Source organism: Centroberyx gerrardi, chromosome 14, assembly GCF_048128805.1.
Source record: "Centroberyx gerrardi isolate f3 chromosome 14, fCenGer3.hap1.cur.20231027, whole genome shotgun sequence".
Classification (NCBI taxonomy): Eukaryota; Metazoa; Chordata; class Actinopteri; order Beryciformes; family Berycidae; genus Centroberyx; species Centroberyx gerrardi.
The window spans coordinates 13,945,846-13,962,606 of NC_136010.1; the positions used below are offsets into that span (position 1 = coordinate 13,945,846).

The 16,761-nt window shown below is 41.6% G+C and overlaps 1 protein-coding gene across 2 annotated transcripts; it reads left to right on the forward strand.

The window, feature by feature from the left end:
* The first annotated feature begins 434 nt into the window (after positions 1 to 434).
* top1b (DNA topoisomerase Ib) lies at positions 435 to 14,403 on the forward strand. Of its 2 annotated transcripts, XM_071921034.2 has the most exons (21): positions 435 to 542; positions 845 to 869; positions 2,685 to 2,781; positions 4,139 to 4,277; positions 4,481 to 4,536; positions 4,646 to 4,750; positions 4,883 to 4,973; positions 5,086 to 5,171; positions 5,323 to 5,438; positions 5,536 to 5,657; positions 5,759 to 5,881; positions 5,981 to 6,168; positions 7,789 to 7,933; positions 8,143 to 8,286; positions 8,661 to 8,846; positions 9,508 to 9,576; positions 9,745 to 9,859; positions 10,534 to 10,661; positions 10,895 to 10,989; positions 11,124 to 11,273; positions 13,176 to 14,403. In XM_071921034.2, the coding sequence occupies exons 1-21, from the start codon at positions 510 to 512 to the stop codon at positions 13,276 to 13,278; spliced, it is 2,316 nt and encodes a 771-aa protein (XP_071777135.2). In that variant the 5' UTR covers positions 435 to 509; the 3' UTR covers positions 13,279 to 14,403. The 2 variants fall into 2 exon arrangements, with proteins under 2 accessions (XP_071777135.2, XP_071777140.2); XM_071921039.2 differs by lacking the exon at positions 13,176 to 14,403 and having other exon boundaries at positions 10,857 to 10,989; positions 11,124 to 11,259.
* Positions 14,404 to 16,761: the final 2,358 nt, after the last annotated feature.

The window sequence follows — 16,761 nt, forward strand, 5'->3', positions numbered from 1 at the left end:
TGTTAGGTTCAGTCACAGCTTGTTAATTCTTGCCAAACCAGTATTGAACTACTAGAGGATTATTGATCAAGTAGTAAGTGTAACTCTTGAGTGTGATGGAAGGTCAGAGCCTTATTTGGATGAGGAGATAATGGGGCACTGACAGGGGATGAAGGGGACATGATGCCCTATGAGTTGGATACATTTTTTTGCCCTAAATACCATATTTAGATCAGAAGCATCTAGTCTATGAGCCGAATGGAATATTCATTTATGTCATTTGAAAGGAAGAACTGTCCAAATTGCTGTATTTGTCTCAGATATATGATATTTTGATACTGGGTCAGGTAGGGACCACGCAGAGCATTTTGTCAGGTTTCACATTGGTTTGAGCATGCGCAGTCACTAAATGTTCGGACTTCAGTGCGCAACGACTCCATTCCACACACAGTCTTATCAAGGTTTCCCCGAGCCTCGCATCCTGAACAGCTGTCTTCTGTACCTGCTTTACAAACAGAAACAACTTGACCATGAGCGGAGATCATGGACATAAAGACTCACAGGTAGCCTACCTTTGATCAGTTATTCATGGTTTTCTGTCACAGGTCTTTTATTTCCTGACAATTAGTGACATGGCTGGCGACTATTAATAATGTCATGATATGAAATAACGGACAAGTAAATAAGTTAGTCTGTCTCTTTGTTATTCCAGTGACAACTTTCATATGTGTGCGCTCTTTGTAGTATATTGCAGCGACATATGCCTGGAATTTATTTGCATGCCAATTGAAACTTGATCAAATAACCAAGCTACCGGCATTTAGGAAATTGAAATATTAAATGCCTTTGTTTTCACAATTTTCAGGTCAATTCTGGATCTAAAGCAAGCGGTAGGTGCTCCGATGAGGAATTTTATTCATATTATATTCGCTTTCCACTCGGAATCGTGACCTGTCTACTGTTAGTTTTTAAAGGACAGAAATGGCGTCCCAGAGACTAAGTCCCTTCTCCTCCACTCTCTTGCGGCTATTGTTCAAAAAGAGGGTCTCAAATTTACACTTGCGCCCCTCGGTATTTTAATCTGAAGGGAAATTCCGAAAGCGCCCGGCATCGTGTTTATTATGCATGCTTTAGGTTTGTGATATGCCTGTGCAATTACACCAAATTTTGGAGCCGAAAGTGGCAGAATTGGGGTTGAGGACTTAGTCTCTGCGCCATTTTCTTTTTCTCTATCTAACAGCCAGTGCGCCGATCAGTGAGGGAACTGTCTGCCGTGATATGGAGGCGAAAGCTGGGAGCTTATCGCCTCTCCCAGCCCATATCTCTGCCCCTCCAGCAACTGTAAACTGGTTACATCTTATTCCTGGAGACATTTTTCTGCGTTGCCTGTTGGAAATCTTGAAATTTTAGTTTTAAACTTAAAGTGATGGAGAAGAAAGTTGCACTACATTATTAAAACCATATGCCTGGAGCTGTCATTTTTGCACAAATCATAGACCCACATAGGATTGTCCATGACTCTTGCAAAGTTGAGAGCACTTTTTCTTGGAAAATTAATTTCCTGCCTAGTCTGATGGAGAGAAAAGCAAGCCATGGGGATTGTTTTGATTGATAACTGGATGTGTGTTATTGTTTCCTATGACAATAGCAGATCCTACCCGTTATTAAACTGCCATGACAACGGGGCGCCACGAGGTGATGATCAAGCCTAGTCAGGTCTTCCCCAGACAGGATTTCTATAGGCAGGAAACACAATAGTAGGATGACACTGAAAAATCAAAGTTAACTTTTGATCAGTATTGGATTAGGCTGGACTGATTACTACTGCTTATACTACTGATACTACTTATTTTCCTATATATTTCCCTCTTTTTTCATTTAAAGAAGTCAGGTCACTAAATCAAAAGTTGAACACTAATAACATATAGTAATCCTATCATAAATGTTAGAGGAATACTACCTATACAAATACATTGCATGTATTCAAATAGGCTACTATACAGCAAAACTGCAAGTCTCTATAGGAATAATGGGAATATTATAGGAATATTACAGTGATACGACCATAGGCTACCATAAAGTCACTATTGAGAACAGCAGACACACTGTAAGCTCCTATAGGAATATTACAGGGATTTTTTTGTCGTCAGGGAAATGGCACCTGCATTACCCCTCGATCATGCAGTTCTTGTGGAGGTTCAGCCCCAAGGGATTGTGGGTCAGCAGTAGCAAATATGTGTGTTGGGCGTGATGGGCATCTGCTGTGTTTGGTTGTGATAATATAGAATATAGATAAGCCACGTTCGTTTCTTCAGAGCAAGCTTACATCTCTGCCCTCCCCCACTGCCTCCCCTGCTCTGGCCTCACTATCTTCCCAACCCTCCCCTCCCCTGCTGTCGGCTTACCATTCAGTACAGGGAAGTTCATTTTATTTTATTTTAATTTGAAGAGTAGCTTATTGTGTATATCGTGGTGCGTCAGAAGAATCAATAGTAGAGTCAAGTGTGTGTCTGCGATATTATTGGACATCCAAATAGTATAGGATGCTTTTTCTTCTCTTTCAGCTCATGTTTGTACACAACATCCTACCTCAGATACACTCAAGGGACACCCAAATTTAGCTGTATTTATTTAAGTTCCATACGTAGGTCTTTTTCTGCTTTTCGAGTGCTAGTAAACGAGTCGATCTCTCCTTTTTATCACAGACACTCACAAGCATAAAGACAAGCACAAAGACAAGGAACACAGACACAAAGACCACAAGAAAGATAAGGAGCGAGAGAAATCCAAGCACAGCAACAGGTATGATGCCATTCCCCTCTTTCTTTGTCTTCCCTTGCTCTGTTTTGGTTCACTACCAGACATTATGCTGCTCTTTTCTGTATAGTAGTTTAAGGGTGAATTAGGGTGGATTTTATGCCCCATAAAATGACAATTGTTCAGTGTGTCCTCCCAGAATTATATTCTTGGCAGCAGGGTCGAAAAAGCCTCTGAATTAGCGTTTAGACCATAGGACCCTAAACGTCTCCATTGAAACCGATACTTTTGAAATTCTTTTAGGACTAGTAGAAACAGCAGGTTGACCCACCCCACCAGTTAAATGGTAGGGGGAACTCTGGGATGCATTGCTGCCTTTAAAAGAAGAATTTACTTGCACAAGACATTGAACAATTAGATGAACACAAAAAAAAAACAAAGCAAAGAAAACAGAATTTCCCTGCAGGTATTTAATAAAAGCCCAATATATCAATATATCATGTAATGCTAGCGTGGGTGTCTATTGCAAAAATAATTACAAGTAGAGCTACAACTTAATCAGTGTAGTTGGGGAAATAGTTATGGCAAGTGGAAATTGGAGCTGCCTGTTTAATCTGAGTCCTAAATTGTACGGCTGTTCAAATGCGTCATTGCTGTGTAGCACCGCAACTATGCACTAAAAGAGCTGAATTGGATGACCATTTCTTGACATATTCAGTCATTAATGTTTATGTGTGTCTTGATTGAGAACAATGACTTGGCATTTTGAGGTAGTTTACTGGTTTATGGCTTATTAATCAGCCTGTACTAATCCTGACGATGCTCCACAGTGTCTTTACCGGTGTGTATATGTTGTTTGGTAAAAAAATGTAATGTACTTTTGATTCTCGCTGTCCTAACTGACTCTTTGTTGAGGAAGATGATGACAAAGTTGATGCATTTGGATAAAACTCCCTAGCTTATACTTCCTGCCAGTGTGAAAAATGCAAGCTTTTCAGCAAACATGAGAGAATCACAGAGGAAAATGTTAATCTAATTGACAGTAATAGAACCCTGCCATCTTAAATCAGCAAACATAACTCACAAGGATTCTCTGAAGTCCTGTTTTATGAATGGCATCTGTGAAGCATTTGTAATTTGAGCCATTGTGGTTTTTATGGTTTTTTTGTCTTGGATCTGGTAGTGATGCTTATGAGCTGCAGTATGTTAGTAGAGTCATGACTTTGGTAGTTGTTATATGGCATTTGTCCATCTCACTGTCAGTGTTCAATCCAGATTACTTTGTTTATATTGTTGGCCGTTCATGCTTTGTGGCTGGTATCCTTTGTGTCCTGTGTCTGGACCGAGTCTGACCTCTAGGTACTTGACCTCTGACCCCTCCGCTGTGGTTTCTGTGTTCCAGCGAACATAAGGAACACTCTGAGAAGAAACACAGAGACAAAGAGAAAGAGAGGCTGAAGCACAGCGACGGCGGCTCAGACAAGCACAGGGAAAAACACAAGGACAAAGACAAGGACAGAGAGAAGAGGAGAGAGGAGAAGGTTCGTCAGTCTGAATCTGTGCTCAAAGATTCGAACCACATTGGCATTTTCCAACTTTTTGTAAATGTCTAGACTGTGTGGGAGGATAGCCTGCCTTCGGCCATCCGATTGAACATTCTTCAAAGGTGTGGTAGGACGTGGAGTATATTTTAATCATCAAAAGCCATAGAGAGCTCTGTTAATATATTCTCTGTTTCTTTCAGATCAAATCGTCCCATGTAGAGAAGCCTAAAAAGGAGAAAGAAAATGGATATGTAAGGTAAACAGTGACCGCGAATGAATTCAGGATAAAGAACATGACTGAATGGTCTATTGAGCGACTGTCATGAAATATAAGTAACTGTTAATGTCTTCAATGTCTGACGCAGAGAGACAAGCCCTCCTGCCATTAAAAGCGAGCCTGAAGAAGACAACGGCTTCTACCCCTCTCCCAAACACAACAAGACCTCCAAGAGAGAATGGGATGACGAGGAGTGCGTATCATTCAAATCAGTCCAAATCCTTATCTTTTGGTTCCATTTCTGTCACTTTTGAGGGTTTTTTTTGGGGTGTCGTCAAAGCCATGTTCTCAGATTCAAGCGGATTATTGATGCATTTCTTTCCAGATTTGAATACAAGCCCAAAAAAGTCAAGACGGAAAATGACAAAAAGGCCAAGAAGAGAAAACAGGAGTATGAAGAAGATGATGAGGATGAGGTTCATTATGTTTTCTGCATTCATTTTATGCATACATCCTCAAATTCTCTTGTCTGGCATTTCTAGTCTGTTCTCCAGATTTATCTTTTTTCCTCTCCACATGTTGTTTTAGGACATAAAGCCCAAAAAGAAAACAAAAGACAAAAAGGGAACAGAGGGGAAAAAAGGCAAAAAGGAAGAAGAGGAGAAGTGGAAATGGTGAGATAATTGCGGGGACACATAGTTCTTTTCCTGGGGGAGTTATGCACCGAGGGTTGTTAGCTGATATACGCTATTGAGAAACTGATACCAGGATTTTTTTTTTCTTTCCTCTCATGGGTTATTCTCTTTGTGTGGTTTGGGTGATTAGGTGGGAGGAGGAAAGATACACTGATGGCTCCAAGTGGCGCTTCCTGGAACATAAGGGTCCTGTGTTCGCCCCTCCATATGAACCCCTGCCTGACAATGTCAAATTTTACTACGACGGTGAGTCTGCCTGTGTAAAAGATTATTCAGAAGGTTATTGTGCTATTTTTGGGGGTAATAAATAACTGATTTGTGTCTCTTTCTTTTATTTTGTTAGGTAAGGCTATGAAACTGAGCGCTCCTGCTGAGGAGGTAGCCACATTTTTTGCCAAGATGCTGGATCATGAGTACACCACTAAGGACATCTTCAGGAAGAACTTCTTCAAGGACTGGAGGAAGGTGAGGAGGACAGGACACTGCACTATGTGACATGTGTGTCAGGTGCGAAGTCACAGGTATTTAAGATGGACATACTTCACATTTCTGCTCTCTGATCCCAGGAAATGACATCAGAGGAGAAGTCAAAGCTCACTGACCTGAACAAGTGCAACTTCAGTGATATGAATGAGTACTTTAAGGCCCAATCAGAAGCTAAGAAACAGATGTCAAAAGAGGAGAAACAGGTAAGCCTTTAAGTACATATTATTCCCACTGTTATATAACCTAATGGAGTCTGTCTTCATGTTGTATTTTGAGCGTGAATCTTTTCAAACGTTTTCCAGCGAATCAAAGAGGAGAACGAGCGGACCCTGCAGGAGTACGGCTTCTGCATCATGGACAACCACAAGGAGAGGATCGGCAACTTCCGCATCGAGCCGCCGGGCCTCTTCAGGGGGCGAGGGGACCACCCGAAGATGGGCATGCTGAAACGCCGCATCAGACCGGAGGACATCATCATCAACTGTAGCAAGTGGGTCGTCATCATCATCACCCTCACTGCAACGAATTCTCCCCATGCCTTTTTTTTAGCATTTACAGGCACAGCACAAAACATGTCAAAAATCAGATATCAATGTTATGTGTAGTTCTGTGTCCTCACCACAAGGAGGCCCTGTCTAACCATTGCACAGACATGTAGGTCAGATCATGTGAGAGTGCACAGTGAGTGGATGAAACTGTCTGTGTTGAAGGATAGGATGTGAACTGGTGCGCCCGTGAAAACAGAATTACATGGATGTTGATGGGAGCTACGCAACCAGTCAAAAGTTTGGACACGCATTTTTCTTTATTTTTACTATTTTTCACATTTTAGGATAATAGTAAAGACATCAAAACTATGAAATAACACAAATGGAATTATGCAGTGACTAAAAAAGTGTTAAACAAATCAAAACTATCTTATATTTTAGATACTTTAAAGTAGCCGCCCTTTGCCTTGATGGAAAGGCAAAGGCTTTGGAAAGAAATTCATACATAGGATCAACTTCACTATTTATATTTGTCTAAGAAACAAATTTCAAGCATTTAAGCATAAGCCTTTAGATCAAAATGGCTTGAAGATAATGAAAAACATAGCACATTAAATCAGGTGTGTCCAAAACTTTTGACTGGTAGTGTATATGTTCCTGTGGTCATTTGTTTACTTTAAGGTGCCTGGACCTGTTGCAATCCGGTGTGTTTGTGTGTGTGTGTGTGTGTTCCACCCCATTCTTGCCCCCCTACCCCTTTTCCACACACACCCCACCTCGCTGTTCTGTTTCTCAGTCCCTCTCTCCCTCCCTCCCCTTGCTGTGTTTCTGTCCCACCCCTGGTCTCCCTGGTCTCCCCCCTTATCTCCCCCCTCCATCTCCTGGCTGCCATGTTGTGATTGCTGCATTTATTTATAGTAGCCTGGAATAATTTTCTTTTTATCGCTGTCCTTCCTTGCCTTAGCTTCCGTGTGTGTGTGTGTGTGTGTGTGTGTGTGTGTGAGTTTTTTGGAAGGCTAATCTGTAGCATTCACTTGCCATTACATGGACCCTAGTAGAAGAATGTATGTGCTGCATGTGGCATGTACGGTATGGCGGGCTTATCCTTTACACACACACACACACACACATGCACTTACACACATGCCGGCACTGTGTCAAAGGTAGTCTTCCTGTCAGAGTACACTGTGTGTGTGGAAACAATAACACAACCCCGAGAGGACAAGCTGGCCTCCACATACTAGTTATCAATGGGTTTTGTTTTACTGGGGCAGTTCTCTGTCCTCTATTGTGTAATAGCTGCTGTGTTTCCCGTATAATGTTAATATTTGGGCGGCCCACCAAGTAACAGCTGCCCAAGAAATTTTTGTTTTAGTTTCATTTCAGGTGCTGCAATGAGGCATTTCTCAACAATGTAGTTATAAAAAAAAGATTTAATTCTGTCAAGCACTGAAAGCATGTTAGTGAACTTCATCTTCAACTGCATCTGCACTCATCTGAACAGAGAGACAAAGTTAGAAACGTAGTCTAAACATAGTTAGACCCCCTCCCTCCCAAAGAAGACTGCCAACCTGTGGGAAGTACTGACTAGAGTCTCACTAAGTCCACCTCCTTTTCTCTAGGGACTCCAAGCACCCCAAACCTCCCCCAGGCACGCGATGGAAGGAGGTTCGCCATGACAACAAGGTGACCTGGCTGGTGTCCTGGACAGAGAACATCCAGGGGTCCATCAAGTACATCATGTTGAACCCTAGCTCCAGGATCAAGGTGCCTGTGACCTCTCACCTTTAGCCTCTAGCCTCACTTCCAGTCCTGTCTTGATCCTAATCTTAATCCTAACCCTTGTCTCAGTTAAAAAATTTGAGCATTTACCCCTTGAACACATTATAATTTGTCTCTCTCCCTCTCGACCAAACGATAATACTCTACCAAATCAACACAGACTAACAACTGAACATTTCTGTGTGTGTGTGTAGGGGGAGAAGGACTGGCAGAAGTATGAGACTGCCCGGCGGTTGAAGAAGTGTGTGGACCGCCTCCGCGCCCAGTACCGAGATGACTGGAAGTCGAAAGAGATGAGGATCAGACAGAGAGCTGTGGCGCTCTACTTCATAGACAAGGTGAGGAGAAATACAGTAATATTAGTATCATTGCATAGTCATTACATATTAAAGAATAAGATTAAAGAATATTCTGACGGTGTTAAGATTGTAGATAAGGAGTGATTTTACTGGTATTATAGAGAGTGAAATGTATCATCAAAATATGGTTTCCCTCAATGCATTCTGTCATTTTGTTCTCCAGTTAATGAAACGCTGAAATTAAACGATTTTTATCTTACTGTGGACCCCCTAGGATCATTTCAAGGACCCCTAAGGGTTCCCACACCCCACTTTGAGAACTACTGGTATAGATAGAACAAAGTTTAAGAAATAAACGGCTGTAGCTGCTTTATTCTCGATGATGATCAAGATGTGTGGTGCGCCCCCTGCAGCTGGCGCTGAGGGCGGGTAACGAGAAGGAGGAGGGCGAGACGGCGGACACAGTCGGCTGCTGCTCGCTGAGGGTGGAGCACATCAAACTGTACCCCAAGATGGATGACCAGGAGTACGTGGTGGAGTTTGACTTCCTGGGAAAGGACTCCATCCGCTACTACAACAAGATCCCCGTGGAGAAGAGGGTGAGAGAGAGAGAGAGAGAGAGAGAGAGAGAGAGAGAGAGAGAGAGAGGACAAGAAGACAAGGGGAGGGAGGGAGAGAAAGACTTAGGGTTAGATTGATTATGATGTCTGGATTCCCGTTTTATGAGGGTGGCGTTAGGTGAGAATTTGACAGATGTGTGGGTTTAGTGTTAATGAGGTTATAAGACGTTGCTATGCAGAAGTGTGTGTGTGTGTGTGTGTGTGTGTGTGTTATAGGGAGGATGTTTGCACAGACAGGTGATCCAGGCCCTAAAGGCTTTCCGTCAGCTCTGCCTCAGGGGGTGGTCTGTTTCCTGCTATTACTGGCTCACACACTCACACACACACACACGCACACACACACATATACAAACACACACAGGACATCTTCCATTTTCCCTCACACACTCTTCAACACATAACTAGGCATTGTGTATTTTGCCACACTTGCTCTCTCTCTGCATCCCCACATACACATATACACAAAAAACACACACTAGCCTGTAACAAAACCACCTGTGCTTGTCATCCTGCACAGGAACAAGATAGCACCCCCATCTGGCAGAAATCTGATGGTGCTTCTATGAGCACCATCAGACCACCAAGTGCATTCAAGTGTTAAATGTAGATGCTGAATGAATCTTTGCTGTCTTCGTATCAGGTTTTCAAGAACCTTCAGTTGTTCCTGGAGAACAAGCAGCCTGAAGACGACCTCTTCGACAGACTCAACGTAAGAAACACACACATGAATATCTGCCTCCAGGGCTTCGCTCCAAGTAACTTGATTAAATCTTTCAAAAAAACTGGATAATGTTAATCTAATCGCTGTCTTTCGTATCACTCTTCCTCCTCTGCCATGCCCGCCTGTCCCCTCTTTCCCTCCTGCTCTCTCCTGCAGACTTCTATTCTGAATAAGCATTTACAGGAGCTGATGGACGGCCTGACAGCCAAGGTCTTCCGTACCTACAATGCCTCCATCACCCTGCAGCAGCAGCTCAAGGAACTTACCTGCCGTAAGTGACAGCAGCCGCAGTCAGGCGTACGCGCAGCTCTCCAGGATGACAGCCTTCACATCACGTAGTTTCTAAGCACAGCCAAACACCATGATGTAGCGATGTAGTGTCGAAGCACAGGGTTCCTACGCAGGTCTTGAGTGTCTGGGAAAGTCTGGAAAATGAATTTGCTAATTTCCAGGTCTTCAAAGTTTGGGAATTGCACAAAAAATGTCTCAAAAGGTCTGGAAAAATCTTGTTTTTTGGTCCTGATACACAATTTAACAACAGGTTATATAATTGTAAACCCACTGTCATTTCACATAATGTTACACATCACATTTTACGTACATGTGATGTTGTTGTGAGGAATAATCTTCAGCAATGAGTGATAGGCCTTGTTAACAGTCATATTGCACAACCACTATCAGCATTCATCATATTCAACACAAAACAAAATCATCAAATCCAGTCAAGAAATTAATGTCTGGAAAAATTAAGGAATTTTGAAGTGGAAAATGTAGTGTAGCATGTTCAAAGGTATCAGCCGGAAGGGAGCGAAATGTTTATTGCCATGCATCATTAGATGCTGCAAGATTTGGGTCGATACTTTTTCAAACTTAGCTTCTTCTTCTTCTTCTTCCTCTTCTCCTAAATGGTTCTTGTCCTCGCTGGGTTTCTCTGTGGGTCTCCAGCGGAGGACGGCGTCCCGGCTAAGATCCTGTCATACAACCGAGCCAACCGGGCGGTGGCCATCCTCTGTAACCACCAGAGAGCTCCGCCCAAAACCTTTGAGAAGTCCATGCAAAACCTTCAGACCAAGGTAAACTCTCTCTCCGCTTTTCTTCACCTTCCTCTTTTTATTGACTGTACTGTAGTACCTCCACAAACTGATGTCATTGTGACCCCAGCTGCAACCCTAACTGTGTTTCCAGTCAGGAAATGAATTGTCTTGGGGTACTTTTGGATTTTTTTTCATCATGCAAAATGCAATTATTCCCCCTCTACACGATCACAGATAGAGGTTCATTCAGTGTGTCACTGTGGTGATTGCAGATTGACGAGAAACAGAAGCAACTGTCTGCAGCCAGGAAGCAGCTGAAGACTGCCAAGGCTGATCACAAGGCTTCTCACGATGACAAGAGCAAAAAGTAAGAACGGCAGAGCGCTGCTAACCACCACTAGAGACCGTCTATCACAGTTAACCCATACCTAAAATTCTCCCCTCGTCTGTGTCTGTCTCTCTCTCTGCATCTCTCTCTCTCTCTCTCTCTGTCTGTGTCAGGGCTGTGGAGGTGAAGCGTAAGGCCGTCCAGAGGATAGAGGAGCAGCTGATGAAGCTCCAGATGCAGGCCACAGACAGAGAGGAGAACAAGCAGATTGCTCTGGGCACCTCCAAGCTCAACTACCTGGACCCACGCATCTCTGTCGCATGGTATTTGTGTATTTATTTTCCTTTATTCGTTGTCATGTTGCCACACAGGTGTCGCTAAAGTGAAAAAAGACAGTGACTTTAAATGAGTAAACCACCTACTGTTTAATAGGCTGTTCTTTCTGTGTGTGTGTGTGTGTGTGTGTGTGTGTGTGTGTGGGTGGGTGGGTGGGTGAGGGGGGGGGGAGTACAGATCTACCTTGGTGACAGAAAGGCAGGAAATGCTCTTGCATTGTGGGAAAAGGAGCAGCACAAGCGAAAAAGCTAACGGCTGCAGAAGGAAAATAAGAGGAAGAAAAGTGTGTGAGCGTGAGGAACAATAGGGTTTGTTTCTGCAAGCCAGGGAGCGTCCCCACACAGCACTCCTTCCTCCATGTGGGAAGGCAATGAGGAGATGTCTGCAGCTGAATGGAGGGCCAGGCCGCAGAAAAGGGGAACAGCGGTCCGCCCTCCCTAACCCATGCCCCACAGCTATTTATGGAGAGCCTCCTCCTCAAGCACAATGGATACAGGAATGCTCTGTGTTTTGCCTGGTTGCAAGGCGTCAGGGATGGGGTCCCCCCTTTGTAGGGTGGTGCATGGGAACCTGGTGCACACTGTAGTTGTTTGTGTGTGTGTGTGTGTGTGTGTGTGTAACAGAGTTGAAGAAGTTGAATTGGGTTGACTGGTAGCAGAGCTGTCTGTCATTCTGTTGTGCACAGCATGTAGTAGATTTGATTTGTAGTAGTTTATAGTCTTTGCTAGCATAAATGACACCTGCAACATGGCGGCTAATGTGAACATTTGGGGTGGGAAGCTCTATATTATTGCATATATATATAATACTAGCATTATTTCAACACATAAGGAAGGACTTCAGATAGATCTAACAGTTCAAATTCGCTGGCATCCCAGGAACAACACCTACGATTGCTTTAACTTAAAGGGAAGCTAGTTAGCTACCAGCTAGCTACCTAGGCTAGATTCAAATATGTTAAATATGTCACCTTAAAACCTTTATCCCTCTGGATTTTTGAGATGCTTTAGTTTCTAATGTGTTTTTCAGTGTGGAATCTGTGAAATAAAAACGTTTGTCTGCTTCCAGACGTTTGTATGATGTGCGTCTTGGTACACATCAGTAACTGTGCTGTACTTGCTCTTCTGGGTAGAAGATTCCCAATCAAAGTGTGGAATAAGATCAAAGGGCCGCTGTGGGAATAAAGTCCATGTTTGAGCCAAGCGCTCCAGCTGTGGTCAGTGTTGTGATATTTGGAGTAAAGTTAGGGCAGAGGAGTGTTTGAAGATGTTGATTAATTATATTCCTTTTATAAAAAATACTAGCTATACTATAATATACTATAGCTATACTATAATTCAGGCAGATGAAGGAAACCACACTCTTAAAACCATTTTGATCTAAAGGCTTATGTTTAAATGCTTGAAATGTGTTTCTTAGACAAATATAAATAGTGAAGTTGATGCCTATGTGTGAATTTCTTTCCAAAGCCTTTTGCCTTTCCATCAAGGCAAAGGGCGGCTACTTTAAAGAATCTAAAATATAAGATAGTTCTGATTTGTTTAACACTTTTTTTGGTCACTGCATAGTTCCATTTGTGTTATTTCACAGTTTTGATGTCTTTACTATTATTCTAAAATGTGGAAAATAGTAAAAAATAAAGAGAAATGTGGTGTGTCCAAACTTTTGACTGGCAGTGTAGGTTTGAGAGTGGAAAGAGACTCACTTTGAGAGGAAGTGCTTGGCGTGCAAGTGACACCCGTAACATGACTTTAAACATTAGTATAAGTTCAGTGTATATGAGATGTCTCTGAAGATAATGGATTGTGAGAGGAAGAGAGAGAGAGGTTTTTTTTTTGTAGAGAGACTGAAAGTCCCCCCCCCACTGACGCATCTTCTCTCCTCTCCAGGTGCAAGAAGTGGGGCATTCCCATCGAGAAGATCTACAACAAAACCCAGCGGGAGAAGTTCGCCTGGGCGATCGACATGGCCGACGACGACTACGAGTTTTAAAACGCTACTGTTACCGTTTTCCCTTTTCTACCCATGCCTTTGATTGTAGAGATGGTTTGTAGTTTATGTCAACGATTCCACTGTGTGGTTACTGCAGGGGTGTGAGGGAGGAAAGAAAGACTTTGTTTGGGGCCGTGACAGCTCATTAATAATTGTGCTGTATATATAGATTGATTGTGGATATAGGAAATTAATTCCAAGCAATTGACCAAGCTGCCAAAGGGCATCTCACTACAAAAATTTACAGTAGTATGTATGTAGCTGCAGCTATCTGCCCATAAATCAAACTACTATGAACACGTTAGTGTTATCTTCTGTCTGTGATGACTGTACTGAAATTTTTAAGCCATCAGATTTATTGAAAAATTCTATATTCTAATAGAATAATGAATTAATAAATCATCCGATTTTCCACTCTTTATCAAGAAGTTAAATGGACAAGAGTGTTTGTGTGAGAGACTGTGAGAAACAACATGAGAGAGATAATGATAATAATGAATTTCAATTTGTGGGAAAATAGTGTGAAAGATCGGTAAAATAGAGCGATGACAACATGAAGAATAGAAACCCTAGCACTATGCTTATATAATTATTAGCACACAGAATGTTGTCTTTTTTTCCATTTAGTTTGATTTTGCTGTTTATTTCAGGGATGTACATATTTTTTTGTCATTTTTCAGTACCTTATTCAGTGTTTTATAAAATGTGTGCTGTATGCATTGTCAGCAAAAGGCTCTCTTTGTGTTTATATGCAACTTGTGTGTGTGTGTGTGCGTGTGTGTGTGTGTCAGTTTTCACATTTTTTCAAAGAACAAGAAATAACATTCCTCTTGGTTACTTGAAACGGCTATTATTATTACAGCTTATGTTTTGGTGTAAGAGCTACAGAAGACTGTTCTTCCAAAAAGAAAAAGTAATGAGAGAGGGATGTGGGTTTTGCCAAAAAGATCACAGAAATCCATCAAATTTAGTGTGTTGCTTTTTTGTATCACTGTGAGTAAGCAAAAAGTGTCCTCTTTGAATTGATTTTTAAATGTGAATTGATAGTCTTAACTTTTGTCATTAATATCTGTTGCCATATGATCATTTAACACACAACTCCTGTTTGGTTGAATGCTTATTGTTTTGGGCTTTGTAGTTTTTAGAATAAAACATCAACCTTGTCCTTTTGTCCTTGCTTTGTGTTTTTGTTTTTTTTTCTGCTCTTTATATTTTCTCTTTCAGGGTGAAGGGCCGTCTTATTTAATGAATAATGAATTTATGAGTGACATGAACTGTGAACTGTGAGAACAGCAAGACTAAGCATTCAAGTTGTCATGGAAAGCAGGGGAAGCTTGTGTGTGTGTGTGTGTGAGAAAGAGAGAAAGCTGCTGCCCTAAGTATACAAAGAGAAACATAATCCTGTCAGATAATTAACAGTGAGGGGGGGGGGGGGGGGGGGTGTCGCAATCCAATTCTCAATGATCTGATTGACTTTAGTGGGGTTATGTGTTTTTAGTACTGCATTGAAGATGTGAACAGGGCAGTAGGCTAAATAGGACAGAATATATGTGGTAAAAAAAAATAAAAAAAATGAGGGCGCTTGTGGTCCGGTGCAGACAGGTGTGTCATGTGTGGTGATGAATGTCTTGTGGTGCAGCTACTTGACAGTTTGTCATACTTTGCAGTTCTTGGTTTGGGCTGGAGTGGGAAGCGACATAATGTAGTATATTCATTGTGTAGTATAGGCCTATTGACTGAATATGGACCGCTGTGCTTGAAAAGTCTTGTACAGAAACATTATCATATTGTTATAGACTGTTAAAGACTATATACTTTACACTTTTTTAAAATGGCCACCAAGGCTACTGGACATTTTAACTAATTACGCTCCCATGTGCAAAATAATCTGTTTCTGTATATTTAACATGTAATGTGTTGACATACTGTATATGGAAACCACATAAATATGTGGATACATGTACAATATATGGACAACATGTATGTCATTATTACAAAAATTGCCACTTTGACAATTGATAAAGTAAATTTGACATGGAATATAGTTAAATGTATCTTTTCCCAGGATATATTATCCAAAAGTATTTTGAAACAAGCTTATCTCAGGATACATTATACATAAATATATTTTGAAATATACGTCAGACTATATATTTGGTCCTATATGGCAATATGTATTATTATTTTTTTGCCTATGAGGAAGGATGCAACTATTGACTACCATTGCTGGACTTGTAGGCTAATCCAAAACAGTAATTCGCTACTTACTATTATTATTTATTCAATTTCATCCCCATTTCATTACTTGTTACTTATTTAAAAATTAATGTCATGACATTACTTTCCTAATTTCTCTGTGGGAGCAGTAGCCTAATTCACCTTTCCAGTGATCTTCTATTAATGATCAGGGTCACCAAACAGTGTTAATGTCTCATGGTCTTGCCAGAATATGCTCGATAAAATCAAAGTAGTTTTTTTCCCTGCCATTTCCCATCTAAACTACTTAAGTGTGAGAGGACTAATTGTAACAAAAACAATTCGGGGAACGGGGGGTTTGACATAATTCGTTTTTGGATAAATCAACGTCATATTTAGTGGGGGTGAGAACAAAAGTAACGACTTAGGTTTTGATTGGTAAGTGGCACATTGTAATTCATTACACTGTTCGTTACAGGGGAAAGTAATTACAGATGTACGTGTTACCCCCCAACACTGCTGACTAGAAAGGAGCGTAGCCTGATCAACAGGAGCAATTATCCACGGCTGGTCACATCGAGGAAACAGCTAATTATGAGTTTAGGAGGGTAAAGCAGCATCTTTGCGGAGCTGCTGTGTCTTTAAGAGGCCGATCTAACCAGCGCTTTGTTGTACATGAGGGCTCGGAGAGGGAGCTGCGTCAAGCTAGCCAGAGATACTCAGAGCGATACCGGAAGTAATGCGTTTTTGCCTTCAAAATAAGAGCGTAAAAAGTGATTCATTTTTAAAAGAGTTGAGTCATTAGTGAGTATTGGGGTGTACAGCGCTTTAAAAGAGGTCTGATAGTCACCATTTTTAAATACAAGTTTTCAAAGCAACGTGATGCACCTGACAGAGTACCAAAAAGGCCAAATAGTTGGTGAATATATGTCAAAAACAGGCAAACTGAGTGAAGAACAAAGAGAACCAGTGGTTGCAAGTTGAAGCCCATCATCAGATAGACGGACACTTAACAGGATACAAAATCATGACCTCAGAAATGATCACAGAATTGAATCAACACCTCTGTAGTCTCAACAAAAACTGGTATTTATGGCAGGGCTGCCATTTAGAAACCAATTGTATCCATGGCCAATGCATAATGTCGCATAACCTGGTGTAAGGAGCACAAAACCTGGACACAGAACAATGGAATAAAGCAATATGGTCTGATAAGTTGTGTTTCATTCATTTTCCCACATCTGGATGGGTTTATGTTTGGATAAAGCCAAAGGATGCCTTCAACCC

Excerpts from the sequence above, each read along its gene's own strand:
- top1b (XM_071921034.2), top strand. The coding sequence starts at position 510 with ATGAGCGGAGATCATGGACATAAAGACTCACAG. Across the intron at positions 5,658-5,758 it reads TCTTCAAGGACTGGAGGAAG|GAAATGACATCAGAGGAGAA; the intron begins GTGAGGAGGACA and ends CTCTGATCCCAG. Across the intron at positions 8,847-9,507 it reads AGATCCCCGTGGAGAAGAGG|GTTTTCAAGAACCTTCAGTT; the intron begins GTGAGAGAGAGA and ends TCTTCGTATCAG.